This window comes from Camponotus floridanus, unplaced genomic scaffold (genome assembly GCF_003227725.1).
Source record: "Camponotus floridanus strain SB8 unplaced genomic scaffold, Cflo_v7.5 scaffold1, whole genome shotgun sequence".
Taxonomy (NCBI): Eukaryota; Metazoa; Arthropoda; class Insecta; order Hymenoptera; family Formicidae; genus Camponotus; species Camponotus floridanus.
The window spans coordinates 9,809,112-9,828,126 of record NW_020229214.1 but is presented as its reverse complement, the minus strand read 5'-3'; the positions used below and the strand labels follow the sequence as shown (position 1 = coordinate 9,828,126).

The 19,015-nt window shown below is 31.2% G+C and overlaps 2 protein-coding genes across 9 annotated transcripts in view; one reads left to right on the top strand and one right to left on the bottom strand.

The window, feature by feature from the left end:
• The window catches only part of LOC105249647 (calcium/calmodulin-dependent 3',5'-cyclic nucleotide phosphodiesterase 1), a 95,601-nt gene that overhangs the window by 34,593 nt on the left and 41,993 nt on the right, over positions 1 to 19,015 (bottom strand). The gene's annotated exons all lie outside the window — the stretch shown is intronic.
• Positions 2,029 to 7,514, top strand: LOC109609893 (maltase 1). Its single transcript, XM_020027048.2, has 8 exons — positions 2,029 to 2,244; positions 3,201 to 3,388; positions 3,506 to 3,766; positions 3,903 to 4,139; positions 4,280 to 4,462; positions 5,497 to 5,752; positions 6,064 to 6,403; positions 6,500 to 7,514. The coding sequence occupies exons 1-8, from the start codon at positions 2,085 to 2,087 to the stop codon at positions 6,651 to 6,653; spliced, it is 1,779 nt and encodes a 592-aa protein (XP_019882607.2). The 5' UTR covers positions 2,029 to 2,084; the 3' UTR covers positions 6,654 to 7,514.

Here is a 19,015-nt window from a genome sequence, read left to right as displayed (position 1 = left end):
TCAAATTTTCATGTACACTCATTAATATTGATTGCATTGTGTCGCATTCACTGCTTGTCTGAATTTTTCCGTCAGGAAAAAGTAATAATATTGTTTCATATTGAATAGTTTATTTAAAATAATAAAATAATTATAGTATTTACAATTAAATATTTATTGAATGTGTCTGTTTGCGATTGAAAATTTTGATCAATAGTTAACGACGCACTTTGTTAAGCGCATTTCTCTCTTATATATTATTTATTTATAAATCTGATAATTATATTAGATGTCAAAAAATCAAATGTATATTTCTTTTAATTTTTTTGTAATGTAATCAACAATAAAACTTGCAAACACTCATGTCTCTCATCTACATTCATATATCCTGTCTTGAACTTTCCTCACAACTGCGCTAGAATTAAAGAAACTTTAGTTCTCTCGCGTGTGGAAACGGATTACAAAAGTTGCAATTATTTAATTCGAAGTTTAGCAGACAAGAATGAAAGAATGTCGAAACTTTTGTACAGCTTTCCGAGAATAAAAATTATTTTTATCGTCATTCTGTTTAAGTAACTGGTGGCGACTACAAACTTTTGCGGAATTACACGAATTTAAATCCTCGAATTCGCGCAAGTATGCGTTTAGTAAAAGTTTATTTTTGGAGAAATAAAATTGAGAACGCCATTTAAGATATACCTAATATAATGCAATCGAGTTGCATATTGGATCTCTTTATCTAAGTTTTCCTCTTTATCAATTCTTTATCTGATTTCTCATAAAAGCCAAGTTCTAAAATAAACATTGCGTCGATTTACCGATGTGCAATGTTTGATTAAAATTCACGACACAATTCATAAATATGTCGCAATTTAAAAATTGGCTTTTGGGCCACAGCCAAAGATACTGCTTTTTAAACTTGATACATATAATGAAATTGATGATATATATATAATGAATGTGAATGATATATATAATGAATGAATATATAATGAATGATATATGAATGATATATATAATGAAAAATTAAAAAAAAAAAGATATTGCTTATGCATGGAGTAATAATTAAATTATTTTACTTTTCATCATTCATGATTGTCTTTAAAAAGAGCCTCGCATAAAATTACAGAAATCTAATTACGCATAATCAATTTGTAAAACAAAAGGTATTTGTATTTTAGTCACAATTATCATACTTGATAAGTGATAATAGATATCACCTATAAAATCTATAGATGAGACATCGCTTATATTATCCTAACTATGTATCACTGATAATGTTATTAACAAAAGATAAACGAACAATATCAAAAGATTACGATGTGGCAAGGAATTTACAGAATTTTGTCATGCGTCGTATAATGAATTTTGTCTTGTATAGTTAAAGCGCCATGTCTATCCTTTCTATTAATTGTAACTCCAAGTTCATAGAATAATTAGACTTCAAACTTTCCTCGAGGAAAAATTGCCAACGACTTAATTAAAAGTGGGATCCTTTAATTTTCGATAAACGAATCGGTAATTCAATCTATAATTAAATTTTCTCGTAAAAGAAATCTAATGAAAAATGCTTATTGAATGAGAATATAATCAAATCAAAATGGAATTTCGTTGTCATTATCACGTGCAAAGTAAAATTTCTATAACAGATCGCTGGAGATTCCAAGGCTCAAACTTTGAAAAATTAATTATATAATATATACATATATGAACGATATTATTGAAAGCATATCAACAATTTGAACTTTTCAATGTTTAAATCTTTCCCTCTTTAACTCGTCTGCTTCTTTTGCGAATGGCAAGAAAAATATGAAAATCTTGATAATTATTTTTTTCTATCTTACGTTTTTTTTGCCATTCTTCAGGGAAATCACACTTTGTGGAATTTTGTTTGCACGAAACGATGCATCGTTATCTGCAATCTCTTATACTACTAGACAACCCTATATAATGCTGCTTCCCCCACGGGCGACATGACAATTATCGCGGGATTTTTTTTCCGATTCGTTAGATAAAGAATCTTCGAGCGTCAGTTCTTTCTGCCAACATTGTCCACTTCACATTATAAGTTACGACGTTGACAAACGCGCCGCGTAATCGTGAAGATGTTCAAATCGCGATACCACATCTTCCTAAGCCTGCTAGCGGTCACTCTTATCTCGGGGGAGATCCTCGACCGAGGATGGTGGAATCACACGGTTTTCTATCAGATTTACCCTCGCAGTTTTATGGACTCTGATGACGACGGCGTTGGTGATCTCAAAGGTAAGAGAGGGCGAAAAGAATGAAAAGATCTCAATGAGCGTCGAGATGGCACACATCGCATTCAACTTGTCTCTCTTCCTACGCTTCGTCTTCCTCCAAGTAATGATTTTCGCGATAAGCATCGACGAAAATGACGCTGTGACGCACATATGCCTGCCCAGCACATAATTACACATCGTTCGTGAAGACAAAACAGTTTCGTAACGGGGACGTAACGTCCATTGTCGTATAATGGATTTACCTGTGACAGTTTTGTCATCATGTTGCACTTATAATATATATATATTTATTAATTCTTATTTTTCTTCTCTTTCTCTCTATCTTCTTCATTTCTTTCTTTATTTCAATCTGTTGCCATTCTTCATTTCACTCATAAATTTGATTTTATTTTTATTTTCCCTATTGTTATTATTATTGTTGTTGTTATTAAATCATTTTTATACGTTTATTTTTAATACATTTATGTTTAAACATCATATTGCATGTATATGTCATTATTCAATTTGAAATAAATTTAAGTAAATATTAAGTATAAAATATTGCAATAAATATTATTATAATTATTTCACTCAGCAAATCGCTACACAATGTGTAAAAAAATGCGACGTAAAATATAATAAATAATTTTAACTGTACTTATATACTTGCATTGCAAGTCTCCATGTTTGCTTCGAAACCTCATGATTTTTCTATGTGATAAAGATTTTTATCTCAAGTACTTAACTTAACATGATGTAATGTTTCATAAGTATTCCATAAGAATATTTGCTTTAAATATTTCACATTTTCTCTTATCATAATTTTGAGGAAGAAGAGATTATTGTTTCGTATATGCATTTTGTATAAATTTGTATCGTTGAAAATTTTTGGTTGGTGAAATAACAAAATTTTGTTAAACGTTATTATAAATTTATTACACTAGTGCCATTCATGTATCGATCTTTCCCTGTTAACAGGTATAACAAACAAACTCGAACATTTTGTGACATCTGGAGTAGGAGCAATATGGCTATCACCTATCAATCGAAGTCCCATGGTCGATTTTGGATACGACATTTCGGATTTCAAAGATGTCGACAAAATATTCGGCACAATGACAGATTTTGAAAATCTTTTGACACGTGCTAAAGCACTCGGATTGAGGGTAATCGATAATAAAATAATCGCGCTTGTCTAAAAAATCAATTTTATGCTTTAAATTCCAGTGATAATTTTATTAATATTAAATTATATTAATACATATTTTTCACTCGATTCCCAGATTATACTCGATCTCGTGCCTAATCATACTTCCGACGAACATTATTGGTTTAAAGAGAGCATAAATCGTACCGGCAAATATGAACATTATTATATATGGGCAGATGGAAAAGGTAAACTGCCACCAAATAATTGGTTAAGCGTATTCGGTGGTTCGGCTTGGGAATACAACTCAATCCGTAACCAATGGTATCTTCATCAATTCCACAAAAAGCAACCAGATTTGAATTATACTAATCCCGAGGTACAAGAGGAAATGAAGGTATAATCATATTTTACGAGAAGTAGAGTTATTAATCCTGCAATATCCTTCAATTATAATCAAGATTCACGGCGCAAATGCACCTACGCATACGCAATTATTAAGCCGTATATTCAATTTTATTATGTCGTTTTAGGAAACTATTCTATATTGGTTGAGGAAAGGTGTGGATGGATTTCGCGTGGATGCAGTGCCGCATCTCTTCGAAACAAATTACACTTTGGATGAACCTACAAGCGGTATAGAAGATGACTATGAATATGACTCTCTAAATCACATATTTACAACGGATCAGCCAGAGACGTACAACTTGGTACTAAGTTGGAGGAAAATCTTGGATGAATATGCTTATCAACATAATACAAGCGAAAAGGTGCATTTTTCTTTTATGTACTACGTTCAATAGTGCATCGTTTTTCAAAAGTTAAAATTAGTTTAACGCGTTAATGAAGAACTATCTATTGCATGTATATACTTATTAATAACATTCATATTTTTGCTTATTTACGCTAGGTGATGCTGATTGAAGCATACGCTACATTAGAAAACACTATCAAATATTACAATTACGGTTCTATTCCATTCAACTTTTATTTTATCACGAATGCGACCGATGCTTCGGACGCTTCTGTATTTAAAGACATAATAGAGAGCTGGATGAAGGCAATTCCCAAAGGTAGCATCGCTAATTGGGTGGTAAGAAAATATTATTCTGATCTACTTTAATTTGATATCATACAATGAGAGACAATGATATGAAATATCTAATTTGGAAACTAAATCTAATCTGATGACTGCACAAACATTATTATTGAAGTTTTTTTCGTTGATGGAGAAAATATCATAACACGGTAGAATATAATATGGCAAGAGAATATAAATTCAATTAAAATTATTCGAATTTAAAATTTTTATATACATATAACAAGTACATGTTAAACACATTTACGCTAGTTATATTTGCGTTTTATAAACGTGAATTATAAAAGATCCGAGTGTGTAAATGAAGAATTGGTTAATAATGTTAATAAACGCTTCAGTGATTAAAGCCAAGCCACAAATGGTGCATTTTAAAAATGCACCATTGTGTAATTCTATACAATAATATAATCAATATATGTAAATGCACCATAATATAATTCAAAGCGTATTTCAATGACAACTGCGTAAAATGTTGCGGTAAATTTATACAATTGCTTGCTAAGTGCATTTTAATACGTTTACATATATACAGGGTGTCAGAGCAATCTCTTCTCAAAAGAAAGCTCTCGTAGCTTACCTCGAGAGCTTTTCAAATCGAATACTTTTCGAGTTGTAAAGCTTGAAATAATTTCTTAATTTTTACATAAAAAATATATAATTGTTAATTGCAAATTGCATATTGTTTCTTCGAAACAATTATATGTTTTTCTTTTACACCAATTGATACCTCTCATTATTTTGTACATAAAAGTATCAAGGTAAGAATCAAAAAATGAATATTTTACTAGATATTTTATGATTTATATAAAATTAAGAGATTATTTCAAGCCTCGAAAAGTACTCGATGAAAAAATATATTACTATACTAACACTATAAAAAATACTTTATTATAGTGTTTTGAAAAGCTCTCGAGGTAAGCTACAAGAGCTTTTTTTGTGGGGAAGAGATTGCCCTGACATCTTGTACATATACACCCGCAAAATGAGTAATACTTTGTATAATCTGCAAGCGAACAAAATATCCATAGATGGGAAATCATGATCGTAATCGTACTGCTTCGCGTTTCCCCGGGATGGCCGATCAGATGACAATGTTAGCCATGATACTGCCAGGTGTAGCGGTTACATACTATGGCGAAGAAATAGGAATGGTTGATAAAACGGACATAACTTGGGAAGAAACACAGGATCCGTTAGCTTGTAACGCGGGCCAAGAGAAATACCAAAGTCGATCTCGTGATCCCGTTCGCACGCCATTTCAATGGCATTTTCAGCGTAATGCAGGTATATATATACAACAATGAAAAGTATAAATCCGTCTTTGCTTTAAAGCTCTTTCTTTCCAACTCTTTCTCTCTCTACTTATATAAAAGAGTTAAAAATAAAATAAAATTACACGTGTAACAAGAAAATTCTAAAGCGTGTAAAATATAATCTTGACTTCAGATGCTGGAAGAAATTAAGTATTATTAATGCAAACTGAATATTTCAAAAATCAAACACTCTAAATTACGAAAAAGAGTCATGGGAAAAATTCGCGATATTCTGAAATGTCATTGCGTTATCTCAATATTCCTTATTAATTTTATCAATAGGCTTCAGCAATGCCAATAAGACATGGTTACCGATTCACGAAAATTATACTATTACAAATTTAATAGTAGAACAGTATCAAAATGAATCTCACTATAAGGTTTATCGCGCTCTGACAACATTACGTAATACGTCGGACGCGCTCAAATTTGGATCATTGAGTGTTGATGTTATAAATAACAACATTTTATACATCCTACGAAAAACGAGCGAGGAAGCCGTGACGCTATTGATAAATTTCTCCAAAGACAAGCAAGGGAAGGTTGATTTAACAAGAGTCTTGACGGGATTCAAGAACGGTGTGATTAAAGTAGCGAGCGTGGGCTCCAAATTAAGACAAAAGTAAGCGGCGCTCTTTAATAAATTCAAATTATTATCGCATATATATCGCGAGATAATTACGAAGAAAATTAATCTTTTATTTTTGTGTCTTTTTAGTCAAACTGTTGAGCTGAATAACATCTCTATCCCACCAAAAGTTTCGATAGTTTTCCAAGCTTATCCAAGCTCCAAAGCACCAGCGGAATACGTTGCTTCCCTTCAAACAATTATACTAGCGCTATCTTTCTTAATAATAACATTGTATAAATAAAAAAAAATATTAAAATAATTAAAATTAACGATGAAAATTTGCTGCTCGTTATAATTGTAATAATATCGCGATAAGAATCTATGCTACTAATTATACCTAGGTATATCACTCTCTCTTGATTCCATTCATTATGATTATTAACGACGACGTCAATTTAAATTCCTCATTTATAGATATACAGCATGTTGTAGAAAACGTCGAATTCAGAAATATGATAATATAAATGCCATGCACGGCGTATCATAAATGTCGTTTGTAGCGTAATAATAATTATTTTCTAATGTGCGCGTCAGAAATGTCAAAAGTTCTCGTTCTTTTTTAGATCTATCGCATGCGATCATAGACTCTGCTTCTTCCGTCTTGCGTACGTGGGAAGAGCATTTTTTTAGATAAAGTTTATTTCGCTTTAGCGACTGAATCGATAATTCGTTACACATGGATGATGAAACCAATTTATGCATCTAATCCCGAGTGATGGAAAAATATCTGCGTACGCGGGAATCTTCACGAGAGATTAGCAACAGGATCAAACGGCGCGGACGAGCGACAAAGTAATCTCGATATCGAGTTATATTCCATCACATTTTATCTATCCTCAATTTTTACATTTTTTTTCTTTGTATTCGCGTCAATATTCAGTCTGAATCAGATTAGGCGGTGACATCTTAATCTACATAGAAACGTATTCCGCTAGTGAATAATACGTTTTCACGATCGAGTCGATTAACTCAATCTTGATTGTATATACGAGTAAATAAATAACTAGGTGTGTCTAGAAAAATATAGCGCAAGATCCCGTGATACGTGTACCTACGTAAAAAAATATCGAAAGCAGCATTTATAAATGTATAATTATAAAAACTCTGTATTGTAGTGAATTGTGATTATTTATATCTGTATATTTTATAAAGAAATAATAATAATTTTCTCTAATAATGTCCATAAAAGTCAAAAATTAGCATACTGTGCGTCATCTTCTAGAAATATTCAATATTGTTTTAACGCCAAGATCATAATATATACGATGTCTAATAGGGCAACGCTATTTTCTCAGCAACTACGCATCTTAATATTAAAATTCTTACGGCTAACCTTTATGCTTAATAATCGACCGTCGTGCTGTTCCGTTAAAAATGCTGCCAGCAAAAAGTCGCAATGGCACTTGGAAAGGGCAAAATATATACATGTTCATGCTATATATAATAAAAAATTTAAACTCTTGTCATAAAAATATGCTAAAGAGACTCTTGCATAAAAAAACTCTATAAATATTATAATTATTAACGTTACCTTTTATATGTTTCCTAAATTAATTTAAAGTTTTAAAAATTATAGATGCGATTAAAATATTACGCGGAAAATAAAACAGATGAAATATTTCAAAATCGAGTATTTAATATTTGTTAAACGAATCTCTCGAATATTAACAATCATCGTCCTCTGATATAAATAAAAGAAAAAAAAATTAAATTCGTGAAATTATTGCGAATTGCACGAATAATTTTGCGAAATTCACAACAATTCAACACGTAATCGCGATTGGAATGGATAATAAACGGGTCGCTTATCGAATGGCATCACCCCGCAGCATCCGTTCTCAGTGTCGCGTTTTCAAAGTATGAATTATGCATTCGGTGGAAACATCAATATCACATACTCTCGAACAGAAGACATTCGTAACGTACTGTCGTACAAGGAAAATGATTTATTGTCCTCATTCTACACTTGCAAACTTTTGATTGAGATGAACAGAAGAAGCATCGTGTGAATGTTTGATAAATCTTTAAAAGATTTATCAAATTATTTTCTTATTTATTCTCTGTATTAATTTGTATATTGTAATTTCTACAATTTCTTGATTTGTTAAGAACAACGCGAAGCAATGTTTACGAATTGTTGCGATAAAATGAAAAATACAAATAATTTAAAATAAAATAAAATTTAAATAAAATAATTTAAAATAAAATAAAATTTAAATTGGAAGGCAAATTCGTGTGCGAATTTTAATAATATAGAAATTAATTAATATAGAAATACACATATATATGTACTGATACATATTTATATAAATTCTTCTTTTCGATTTAAATGCGGGATATAATAGTGGGATATAATAACCCACAGGGCTTCTTCGCGTAAGTAGAACTTTATAATGACGTCCGTGTCTTTTCAAAAGAAGAAATTGTCTCAAACTTCTCGACGATGTTGCATATATAACTGACATAATGAGCACCAAAAAGAGAAAAACAGAATTTTGTTGAAATCGATAAAAGAGATAGAGTTTATATTAAGCAGGCATACCGTGTCTATAAATTGAACGGACTTATTCTCGTAAATTTTATTATTCGATTATTCCTGCATTTCCGTCACGAGCAGAGGTATTTATCCCGAGAGGCAAATACCCGACGTCAAAACGTCGCCTACCTATTGGCAATAAATCGTTCGCTATGCTGGCAAACTTCCGTTCGTTTAATCACTGGTCTCCGAAAGTCGATAAAGTTCTATTGAAGATGGGTGTCATCAAATTCTCTACATCTCTGATGTGCAAATGTATTATTCTATTTCAATTTCAATTATGCATGGGAAATATACTCGCAAAAGAATGGCGAAATCATGTGTTAAAAGTAATCATCAATATTAAAAGAAGCAATAGAAAATTTCGATATATCCTATCGTTTTAAAAATCTCATAATTTTGCGTGCAAATATTGAAAACAATTCTCCGTTAATTAAATAACATGCTATGAAATAACAAAGAAAGTACTTTTAACTAATGTAATAATTTAAGAATAGCGTCGAAATAAAGATAATTTATTTCGACATTGAAAATAAAGATAAGAGAGACATATGTACTGCGATTGATTGTTATGCTACAAATTTTTAAAAAATTTCCAATATTAATAGAGAGAATATCGAATCGCAAAAGTTAAATAAATTTAAAATAAAGCTTCTACTGCTTCTTCTCAAGCAAACCTTTGCGATGAATCGAACAAATTTGTCGTGTTGCATGATTACATAGCAACTATTAACAATTATTATAACGCATATCTATGTACACTCGGTTAATTGCAAAATTACTTTTATAAAGTTGATCTATATACATACATTGCCATTTACTCTGGCAATTTTTACCGCTTATTATTTTGTTATTTTGCTCAAAAAAGTATTGCGTGTAATATTTCTCTCTTTCTCTCTCTCTCTCTCTCTCTCTCTCTCTCTCTCTCTCTCTCTCTCTCCCTCTTGCTCGCTCGCTCTCTCTCATTCAATTAAATTTAAATTAACCTGACGACTTTGAATAGGACGTGATATATTTTCCATTATCGACAATATTTGTGAAATGTTACATTTTATATACGCAGTACTCCAGCCAATTAGAGTATACTGAATAATCCAGTCAACGAGTTTCAAGAATTTTAAAAATACAAATTAACACAATTAGCGCGTTTTTATTTTACAAACTAAATAAAATATATATATATATATATATATATATATATATATATATTTTGTAGCAATAAAAAACTTATTCCTTATAAGCTTCTTCTAATCGTTTCAATATTACAGCATTTTGAATATAACAATGAATGTGTGAGCACTGTCCGTAAACGTATTCCAATCTATCCGAGTGTAAATATCAAACCGGTACACAAGTAAAAGTATCGCGAATCAGTGCAGAATAAAGTGTTATCTAACTTGTCTTCGTATATGATACTGCGATAAAAAAAAAGAGAAATCGAAATTTTTGGAAAAGATAAAACGCACGATCGAGCAACAAAAACTCTGCCAACAAATACAATTGTCTTTTTATTCAATAATTTAGAACTCCGAATCGATGCATAACGAAATTATAGTACTCACACTGTGAAATAAATATATATATATATATATATATATATATATATATATATCCAAATTATATTATAAAGCAATATTCAAAATAATTAATAATTCAAAAAAATAATTTTTTGAGCAATTAAATGTTTAGCTTTTTTAATGAAAAAAAACTTACACAATTTCCGCGAAAATACTTTTATAATATAAATTTTCATAAAGCATGATCAAAAAAAATTTTAAACACAATATATTGAAATAATATTTATGTAACATTAATTAAAAAATATTTGAAATATTTTAAAATAAAAGAACAAAATACTTTACAAACACAAAATTATATTACAATGATAAAATAAATCATGAGTGAAAATGGCGGAGATAGAAAAGTAATTAATTTTACATAAAATAAATGATAAATACTAAGTTATAAGAATTACTTACTTCATGGCTGTTTCGTCGTTGCCTGATGCCGTAAGCCTTCTCTTCCTCTTTCGTTAATTCTTTTTTTTCCACTTCATCATGATATTCACATGCCAACTCACGAAAGCAAAATTAATTATGCGCACACTTCAACAGAATGCTTTGCACATCATTCCCGATATCAACTATCAAGCACAACGCGTTTATTTTATTATATTGCAATGACGAAAATAACGAAACAATCGTATAAAGTTAAAGTCATTTCGAAAAATTACTAGCGCGTTAACAGATATTAATTGATAATAAATATATCGCATTAAAACTATAACTCGATAAATATGTACGTTAAAGTAAAAAATAAACATATGTAAAAAATACAACATCCGACAATGATACGATGTTTAACTATTCTCGATAGATTTAATAAAATACGCATTTTGACAACCTATAACGAAAATCGAATTTTCACTAAGCAATTAATAAATATCAACTATATATAATTAAAAGTGATTGTAATATTGCCGCTCGTTCGAAATTAATACGATTCTGTATCTGCAAAGTGTTCCATTAACGACTGAAAATGACACCAACAACTTTATTTCGATATCGCGCAATTAAAATTTTATTAATAACTAGTTAACGCACAATATAATATCTTTCGAAAATACAATAATCAACATTCATAATCAGTGTAAATGGCGTGAAATATGTAAATGTTTTAATGAATTGCCATTGTTTCGATACATGCCATTGTTTATAAATATTTAATCGTGGAAATTAATCGCGCAAATTAATAATCGTGATTAATACATTTTCTCGCTCGATATCTTTTGGTACTTTTCGGATACTCGATTATCGAAAGATATACAGCGACATACGTCTTACGACGCCCACCTTCGCGATATGAATGACAAGGTCAGGAGTCAAGGCATACGTACTAAAGCGCTTCATGTGGAGGGGGATGAGACGAAAGACTCCCACCTCTTCCCCATACAATTCTTTGTATTCATTCCGCTCTTTATAATGTACGTATATACAAAACACACTATTATTTATATAGCTTGCGTGAGACTCGAAAAGCAAAGTTATCTTTGAAAATATCGTGAAAAGAATTAAGAAATTTCACAAACACAATATATAGTATATTACGAAAAATTATCAATTTGTTTGATTAATTTTCACGATTAACAATTCATAAGCGTCGAAATACAACAATTCATTAAATATATATATTTTCACGCAACTTAAATTATTTCTTGATCGTATATTTTGGTAGCATATTTATATAACGCGTTTCACTAGCAATTAATTAAATATTAATTGGATGTTAATGTTGCACAATATCGGAATAAAATTACTACTATCATTTTGAGTTATTAACAAAACATTGCGGACGAGATCGATTTCAAACTGAATAGCGTTGCAATGTATTTAATTACAATCATATATCTTTTCACGTACTTGATATTTATCAACTGTAAAAAATTGGCACTTGCATATCGACTTATTAAAATGCGTATTTTTGTCCATCAAAATTTGTCGCGCGACTAGTAAACAATTTTCGAATATTATATTATATATTATGAATATGTAATTTTATTTCAATTGTATTATTTTAATTCTATTATATATATATATATATATATATATATATATATATATATATACACTCTCTTATGTTATAATTCAAATAATAGTTTTGAAACGAAAACTGTTTGTTGGCAACAGATGTAGCATCGTCGTAATGAATTGCGCATGAATTTAATCTCGCAATTTTCGAGAGCTGTACGGATCAGAATTTTCGCCTGTTTCTCATCGCAATATAATAAAGACGCATCAATTAACATCGCGAGTGCCGTACAAATTGTAAAGCAATCGTCGTATTTTGCTAATTAGTGCGCAGAATCGTAATTAATCATGCTTTCATGAGTAAATATTTTCAAGAAATAGCAACGGATAAACACAAGAGGAGGAAAAGGCTCGAGGAGACATCGGACGTCAGTGAAGCAACCCTGAGATAAACTATTAAACTTATTATTTCTTATCAAAAGAAATTATTTTTCAGGTATTTGTTTCTTTTATTAAATATCTATTAATTTAATTATTTTAGATATTGCTATATATAATTTGAATATTTATATCAATTATTTTTTAGACGTTATCTTACATAATTTGAATGATATATTTATACTTTGTAAATTAACATGTTAGGTATTATAATTTTCATTCAACAACAATAAGCTCTAAATTACTTTTTTTTTTCAATTTTGAGGTGATCAATTTGCGGTAATTATATCATATATATAAAATATATGTTTGAAATAAGGAATATCTCTCTCTTTTGGAAAAGTTTTCTCTCTTCTGAGATAATTTTCAATATATAAATATATATTCACAAATATATACAAATTCTTTAAATCAAATCATTTAATTATATATCTTGGGTATCTTTCAATTATCATTAAATTATATTTTCTTCATTACAAAAAAAATCCTAAAACACAATAATTTTTAAATAACGCTGATATTATGATTCAAGCAAAACTGTTCAAGTATCATCGAAAATTTTTGTTTCAAGCTTGAACAAATTTAAAGGCTTTGTAAAATTTCTAGTAAAACAAATCCCAGTGGTGCGACCATGAACAGAATTGTTCTCCAAGTTTAGTCGCATTTGGCATAGTCGTTTTACAGTCCAATGGGAGTTCGAAGTTCTTACCAGCATTTGGCCAGTTGCCCTCTTTTCTAATGCGAAAATTCGTTAAGCCGTTTTGATAAACGCAAAATGCATATTATAGATGAATTGTTTTAAAAAATTGTTTTAACAACGATATATCCATAATATAATTTTTTCTAAAATATTATTTCTTTAATGGTTAATCATATAAAAAAAATTTGTTAGATTTTTGCTTCCGAATGTTGTTGCTCATCGTAAGCTTCTAATGCGATGCGTGTCATTTAGCATCGTCTAATTAACAGTTTGATGACAAGTATATGAAAGAGTGAACGTCAATAACGGCTAAACGTCGTACAATAGATATTGCTAAACTGACGGGGAGAGTTTTATTTCCGAAATAATGGGAGAGCTCACCGAACCGTAGTGGCACGTGCGCAGATCTTTAGTCGCAAACTTCTTCAAAACAAACAAAAATTAAATTCACTGTAATTTAAAACGAGGTCATCACGATTAGGACCCTTCTTCCATTAAAGCGGGCTGTTTTCATATCATTGCTGAGCCTACAGAAAATAAATCATGAATCAAAGTGCGAATACTGAACGTGATTCCAGTCTCTCTTCACTCGTGTCTAAATTATTTTACGTATTGACGAAATCATTAATTCGCAAAGACTCGTTAAAGAGAATTGATATAAAAAAGCAATTTACATGCTTTTATGTACTTTTGCGTGCCAAATAATTTTTTCAATCAAGAATAATTATTAATTTAAATAAAAGGAATATGCAATTTTTTCTAAAGAATGTTTCAATCTCTTAATTGTATAAGCTTATAAAGTAACTATGCCGCGCATGTCCCTCTTTCTCTTTTTTCCTCAAGGTATTCGAAATTGATTTGTACAGAAAACATATTAGGTAAGATAAAAATAGAGTCATTTGTCAAGACAGCGAGAAAAGCTTTGATGAAGCTTCTCCTCTTTCTTAAAGGAAATGACAAATAAACTTGCTCAAAGATCAATGTTCCTTGATCAACGTTCGTTCCTTCCACAGGACGTTAGTTCAAGACAATTTAACGAAGCCAGCAAAGTCACACACAAAGGAAAATCAATATTTTCTATTTCTTATCCTTCCTTGCAAACTCGACATTGTACAGATTTCAATTGATTGCACACATCGAGTGAAAATGTTGTTTCGAGTGTCAAAGCAAACGTCGCAAAATTTTTTCTTTTTTCCTACACAATTTGTATCGACAATTGCACTCCTATTCGATGCAAAAATTAAAGGAAGTCAGTTAATCAATATATTTTATATTTAAAAGTAAATATGAGTGATGTATTATATAAATCAATTTAATTACAAAGTGCAAACAACGAGATTTTACATATCGATGAAAAAAGGTTTCAATAATTTGGCTTTTTCACTTTAATAACGTTCATTTGTGTTATCTTCTCATTTGTAATTTTTTACTCGATAAATCGTAGCGATTATTTGTAATGATTGCTCACAATCAAAATACAAACGATTAAAATCAAATTAAATCGAACAAGAATAGAAATTATAAAAAAATATACATGTGTAAAACTGACTAGCAACATGTAGGTATTTTGAGTGCATCTAGGTATTTTGAGTGGCTTCTGAATAGAAACAGAAAATTGTTTGCGTTCATTATATTGTCCATAGTATACATAAATCATACAGAAGCAATTCGAGACGGGCAATTAATTGACCGAGTAAAACGCGACGTTTATGTGAGATCGATCGAATAAGTGGATGTTAGCGGATGCATGTAAACATTGAACGATCGTTGTGACGATATTTAAGACGAAAGCAATTAATGTCATTGTTATATCGAATTGGCAAGAAATTCGACTAGATATTTGTACTAGACATTTATCCATTTATTTATCTATCCGGCTTAATGTATAAATAAACGTATTCTACAGTTATATATAATTATGAAACTTTTGAACTTTCACCACGTGTAAAGAAAACGGGGCATTTGTTTGATAGGTTTTTTTTTACACAACTTGATTAAGTTGATTTATGCGTTACTGCGTGGCCAACGTCAGAATAAATTGATAAACGATGTAGTGATTCGTGTATGATAACAGAGATCGAGCATGAAAATAAAAACATAAACTTCCTCTTCCGCCAAATGTCACAAGATTAATTAAATCTGCAGATTGGAAATGCCGACAATTCTATTACATTCCTCGACTTAGGGGAAATGGATAGGCGCGCTCAAAGAAGTTTAATCGCATGAATAATTTTGTCACAAACAACGATCGAATCAATTTTCTCGCAATCAGCCGGCGGAAAAGTCGAGTTAAGTCGAGTGCGAGAGGAGCGATGCAAAGATGGACACTGATAAAAGACGTTAATCTCATTAAACGGATCTCTCGTTTCCGACCCCAAACTTCTGTAGCGGCTGGGGTCCCGACGGATAAAGAGATTTTCCGCCGAATATCCGCAGATATTCGAGACATCCCGCAAAATTGTAAGAGGAAAGAAACACACGGGTATTTTTTAATCTCACGTATGTACGTATACCGCGTGTATTGGTCGAATGAAGTCGTTGGGGAGTAAAATCTGTCTGTCGAGATACGCTGAAGAAATTTAACGAGCAAAGACGCATAGAAAAAAGGGGGAAGAAAACAAAGAAATAAGAGTGGATGAGAAAAATGAAAAGTTTTTAAAACGAAGCGTACGTCTTTCATCAACCGCGGGCGACCCGTTTTTCCTTTTGCAAACTACCTCTTTTGAATTCGCTTTAATGATAGTAGTTTTCGAGTTACGTCGAGTTGCAGTAGCGGCGACCATGTAGCGCGGCCCATATTAACACACGGGCTCTCTTTTTCCCTTTTTCTCTCCGTCTCTCTCTCTCCCTCCCTCTGTCGTGTCCCGAGAGAAAAATAAGATTAACCGGGAAGGGACGCAAACACGTTTCGCTCTTGTTTTCTGCCGCATTAATGCATGCGAGATAAGTGCAAAGCGCTCTGCGTGGCGCGGCGGTCCAGATTTGCATAATTCTTAATAACTGCCCTCGCACGTTCGCGTGTGGCTTTTTCGGTTGAATGTCCGCGATACATTACGCCTTTCGAACATTACACACGCGATATACGCTATGCCATGTGATATGCAGCGAAATGTCGCGATTGGACACCGCGGGCAGTCGTTAATTATTAATAGCGAGATTATAATTACATTGAGACCGTATTCCGCCTACCAAATGAGCCGCGGAGAAACGTCGGATTAATTCTAAATTAAATTGTTACCGGGCATTGATTGCGCTCGTCGAGCGCGCGCGCCTCTAATGATCGCTTATCACAACGGATAATGCGGAAATAATCATATTACGTGTTATATATGCGGCACAGAAGAGGAAAAGCATCGAGTCACGAACTTTCGTTCATGAATAATACATAGTTGCATGCAACTTTTATTTTAAACGATCGTCGGTTGTGCAAAGAATAAATTTCCGCCAATAATTTATCGTATCTGGGCACAGCATCTGACTGTACATATGGATATTATTATGTTTTCTTGCACGTAAGAGAGAGACCTTCTCTCTCATCCACACTCTATTTCAACTTTGCAAGATAATTGAATTTCAAACGAAACTTGTATAAAGGATGCGCAAATATAACACATCGAATCGATAAGAAATTTCGAAAGTACACCTTTCGAAGATGGACATTAAAATAGACAGCTCGAAATATCCGAGATCAAAGTGTCATAATAATTTTATTCTCGCAAGTAGAATGCATCGAAATATTGATCTCGTGAAGAATATTTGGCAACACATAGGCTTTCCAATATTTCGAGTTTAGAACATAGGAAACCTATAATTGGACCTGAGGGAGCGATAGCTTTTTTTTTCGTGGCGATCGTGAAAATATAAAACTTCCGCAAGAGTACACATAAGAGATCGATACACGTTAAGCTCGTAGATGGATTGTAACCTTTTATTATTTGAGAAACATCCAAATTTTGTTTTATCGCGACGAAAGATGTTTCAAGAATGCGTTAAAAGCGTTTGAATACGTGAAATTTGAAAAGCACGCATTCTTCGTGATAATGCCGTGTCTTTTGGTGATGACGATATAAAGAGATGCGTCGAGCATAAGTTCAAAAACAAAAGAAATGTCAATTATAGTTCAACTATTATATAAAATGCGCGCATTTTCTTTGAACTTTCCGACGATATATATGAACTGAATTTTATTTTAAGGATATCTGTACTGGCGTGTTTCCGAGATATTACATTAGTAATGTAGTAATTTTTGTTACTAATAAATAGAAACTTGTTCCATATTCTCTACCTTGTTCGCACACACGATTGGATTAATTAAGTCGGCGGAATATCAAACTTTTCGCATATAAAAACCATCCTTCATCATGTGTCTAATTAATGTAAGAGTAAATACGAGTATAGGACATGCATATGTATATACAACACGTGCAATTGACGTTTTTGTTTTATAATTAAAAAAACCATTGTTCGTTGAAACTTTTCGAGCGTAAATTAACGGATTAAATGAGTCCTACAAGTTTTTATTCTCAAATTTATATAAAAAATGTAATTAATAGAAATGAAATGTAAATCATTAGTCAATTATATACAGAAGGCATAAAAAAATTTTTTGTCAATTTATCTTTTTAAATTTGTTAATTCGCGTTTTATATTATTTTGTATTATATAAATTATGTTTTGTTATTAATAAAATTATTTGCAATAATTTTATCTTTTATATTATATTTTATATACTTGAATAATCTTACAATAATGCAACAACTTGCATAATTCATTAACTTGTTAGCATTTATGTATTTATAAAATATTAAAGCCGGGTTCAAGCACGCGCATAATCTTAAATAGGGACACAAGAGACGTTAATGTGTGAGTACAATGTCGTAAACTCGCGTAATGATAATGTAACCACGTTACATCTCTTGCGGCGAGCTTTAAAATGCTAATTATCCTTCGGGATAACAAAACTATTTATCACGGAAGCCTCAGAACTACACAAATGCACTCGCGTTGCAAATTAAGCTCACATATTTGCAAATTAAACCTTTGGCGAGAATAAAATAAAACAACGATTTAAATAGGCAAAAAATACAAGAGCTAGTATTATGCAGCTAAAACAAATTATAATAAAGTTAATAAAGCTTTTGTAGAATTTTTATTTTTTATTTGCGATTAAATTAAAGATTAAATTTTGAACATTTAATCTCAACTAATAATCGTTACTAACAATGGTCTCGGTTCGAAAATTCGTTTAAAAAAACCGTGGGATTAAAGTGTTAATTTTTTCATTATTTTATTTTACACTTTATGCCCCAATTAAGAAACACCGAGGAAGGATCATTTCATAAACTTTAATAAACTTTTGTCAGCGAGACTAATGTCTACCTTTCGCGAAGGTGGGATTATTG

What these genes read in the sequence shown, in the direction of transcription:
- LOC109609893 (XM_020027048.2), top strand. Translation starts at nt 2,085, where the DNA reads ATGTTCAAATCGCGATACCACATCTTCCTAAGCCTGCTAGCGGTCACT. An exon ending in CTAAAGCACTCGGATTGAGG is followed by an intron (nt 3,389 to 3,505) that starts GTAATCGATAAT and finishes CTCGATTCCCAG; the next exon opens with ATTATACTCGATCTCGTGCC. An exon ending in AACATAATACAAGCGAAAAG is followed by an intron (nt 4,140 to 4,279) that starts GTGCATTTTTCT and finishes TATTTACGCTAG; the next exon opens with GTGATGCTGATTGAAGCATA.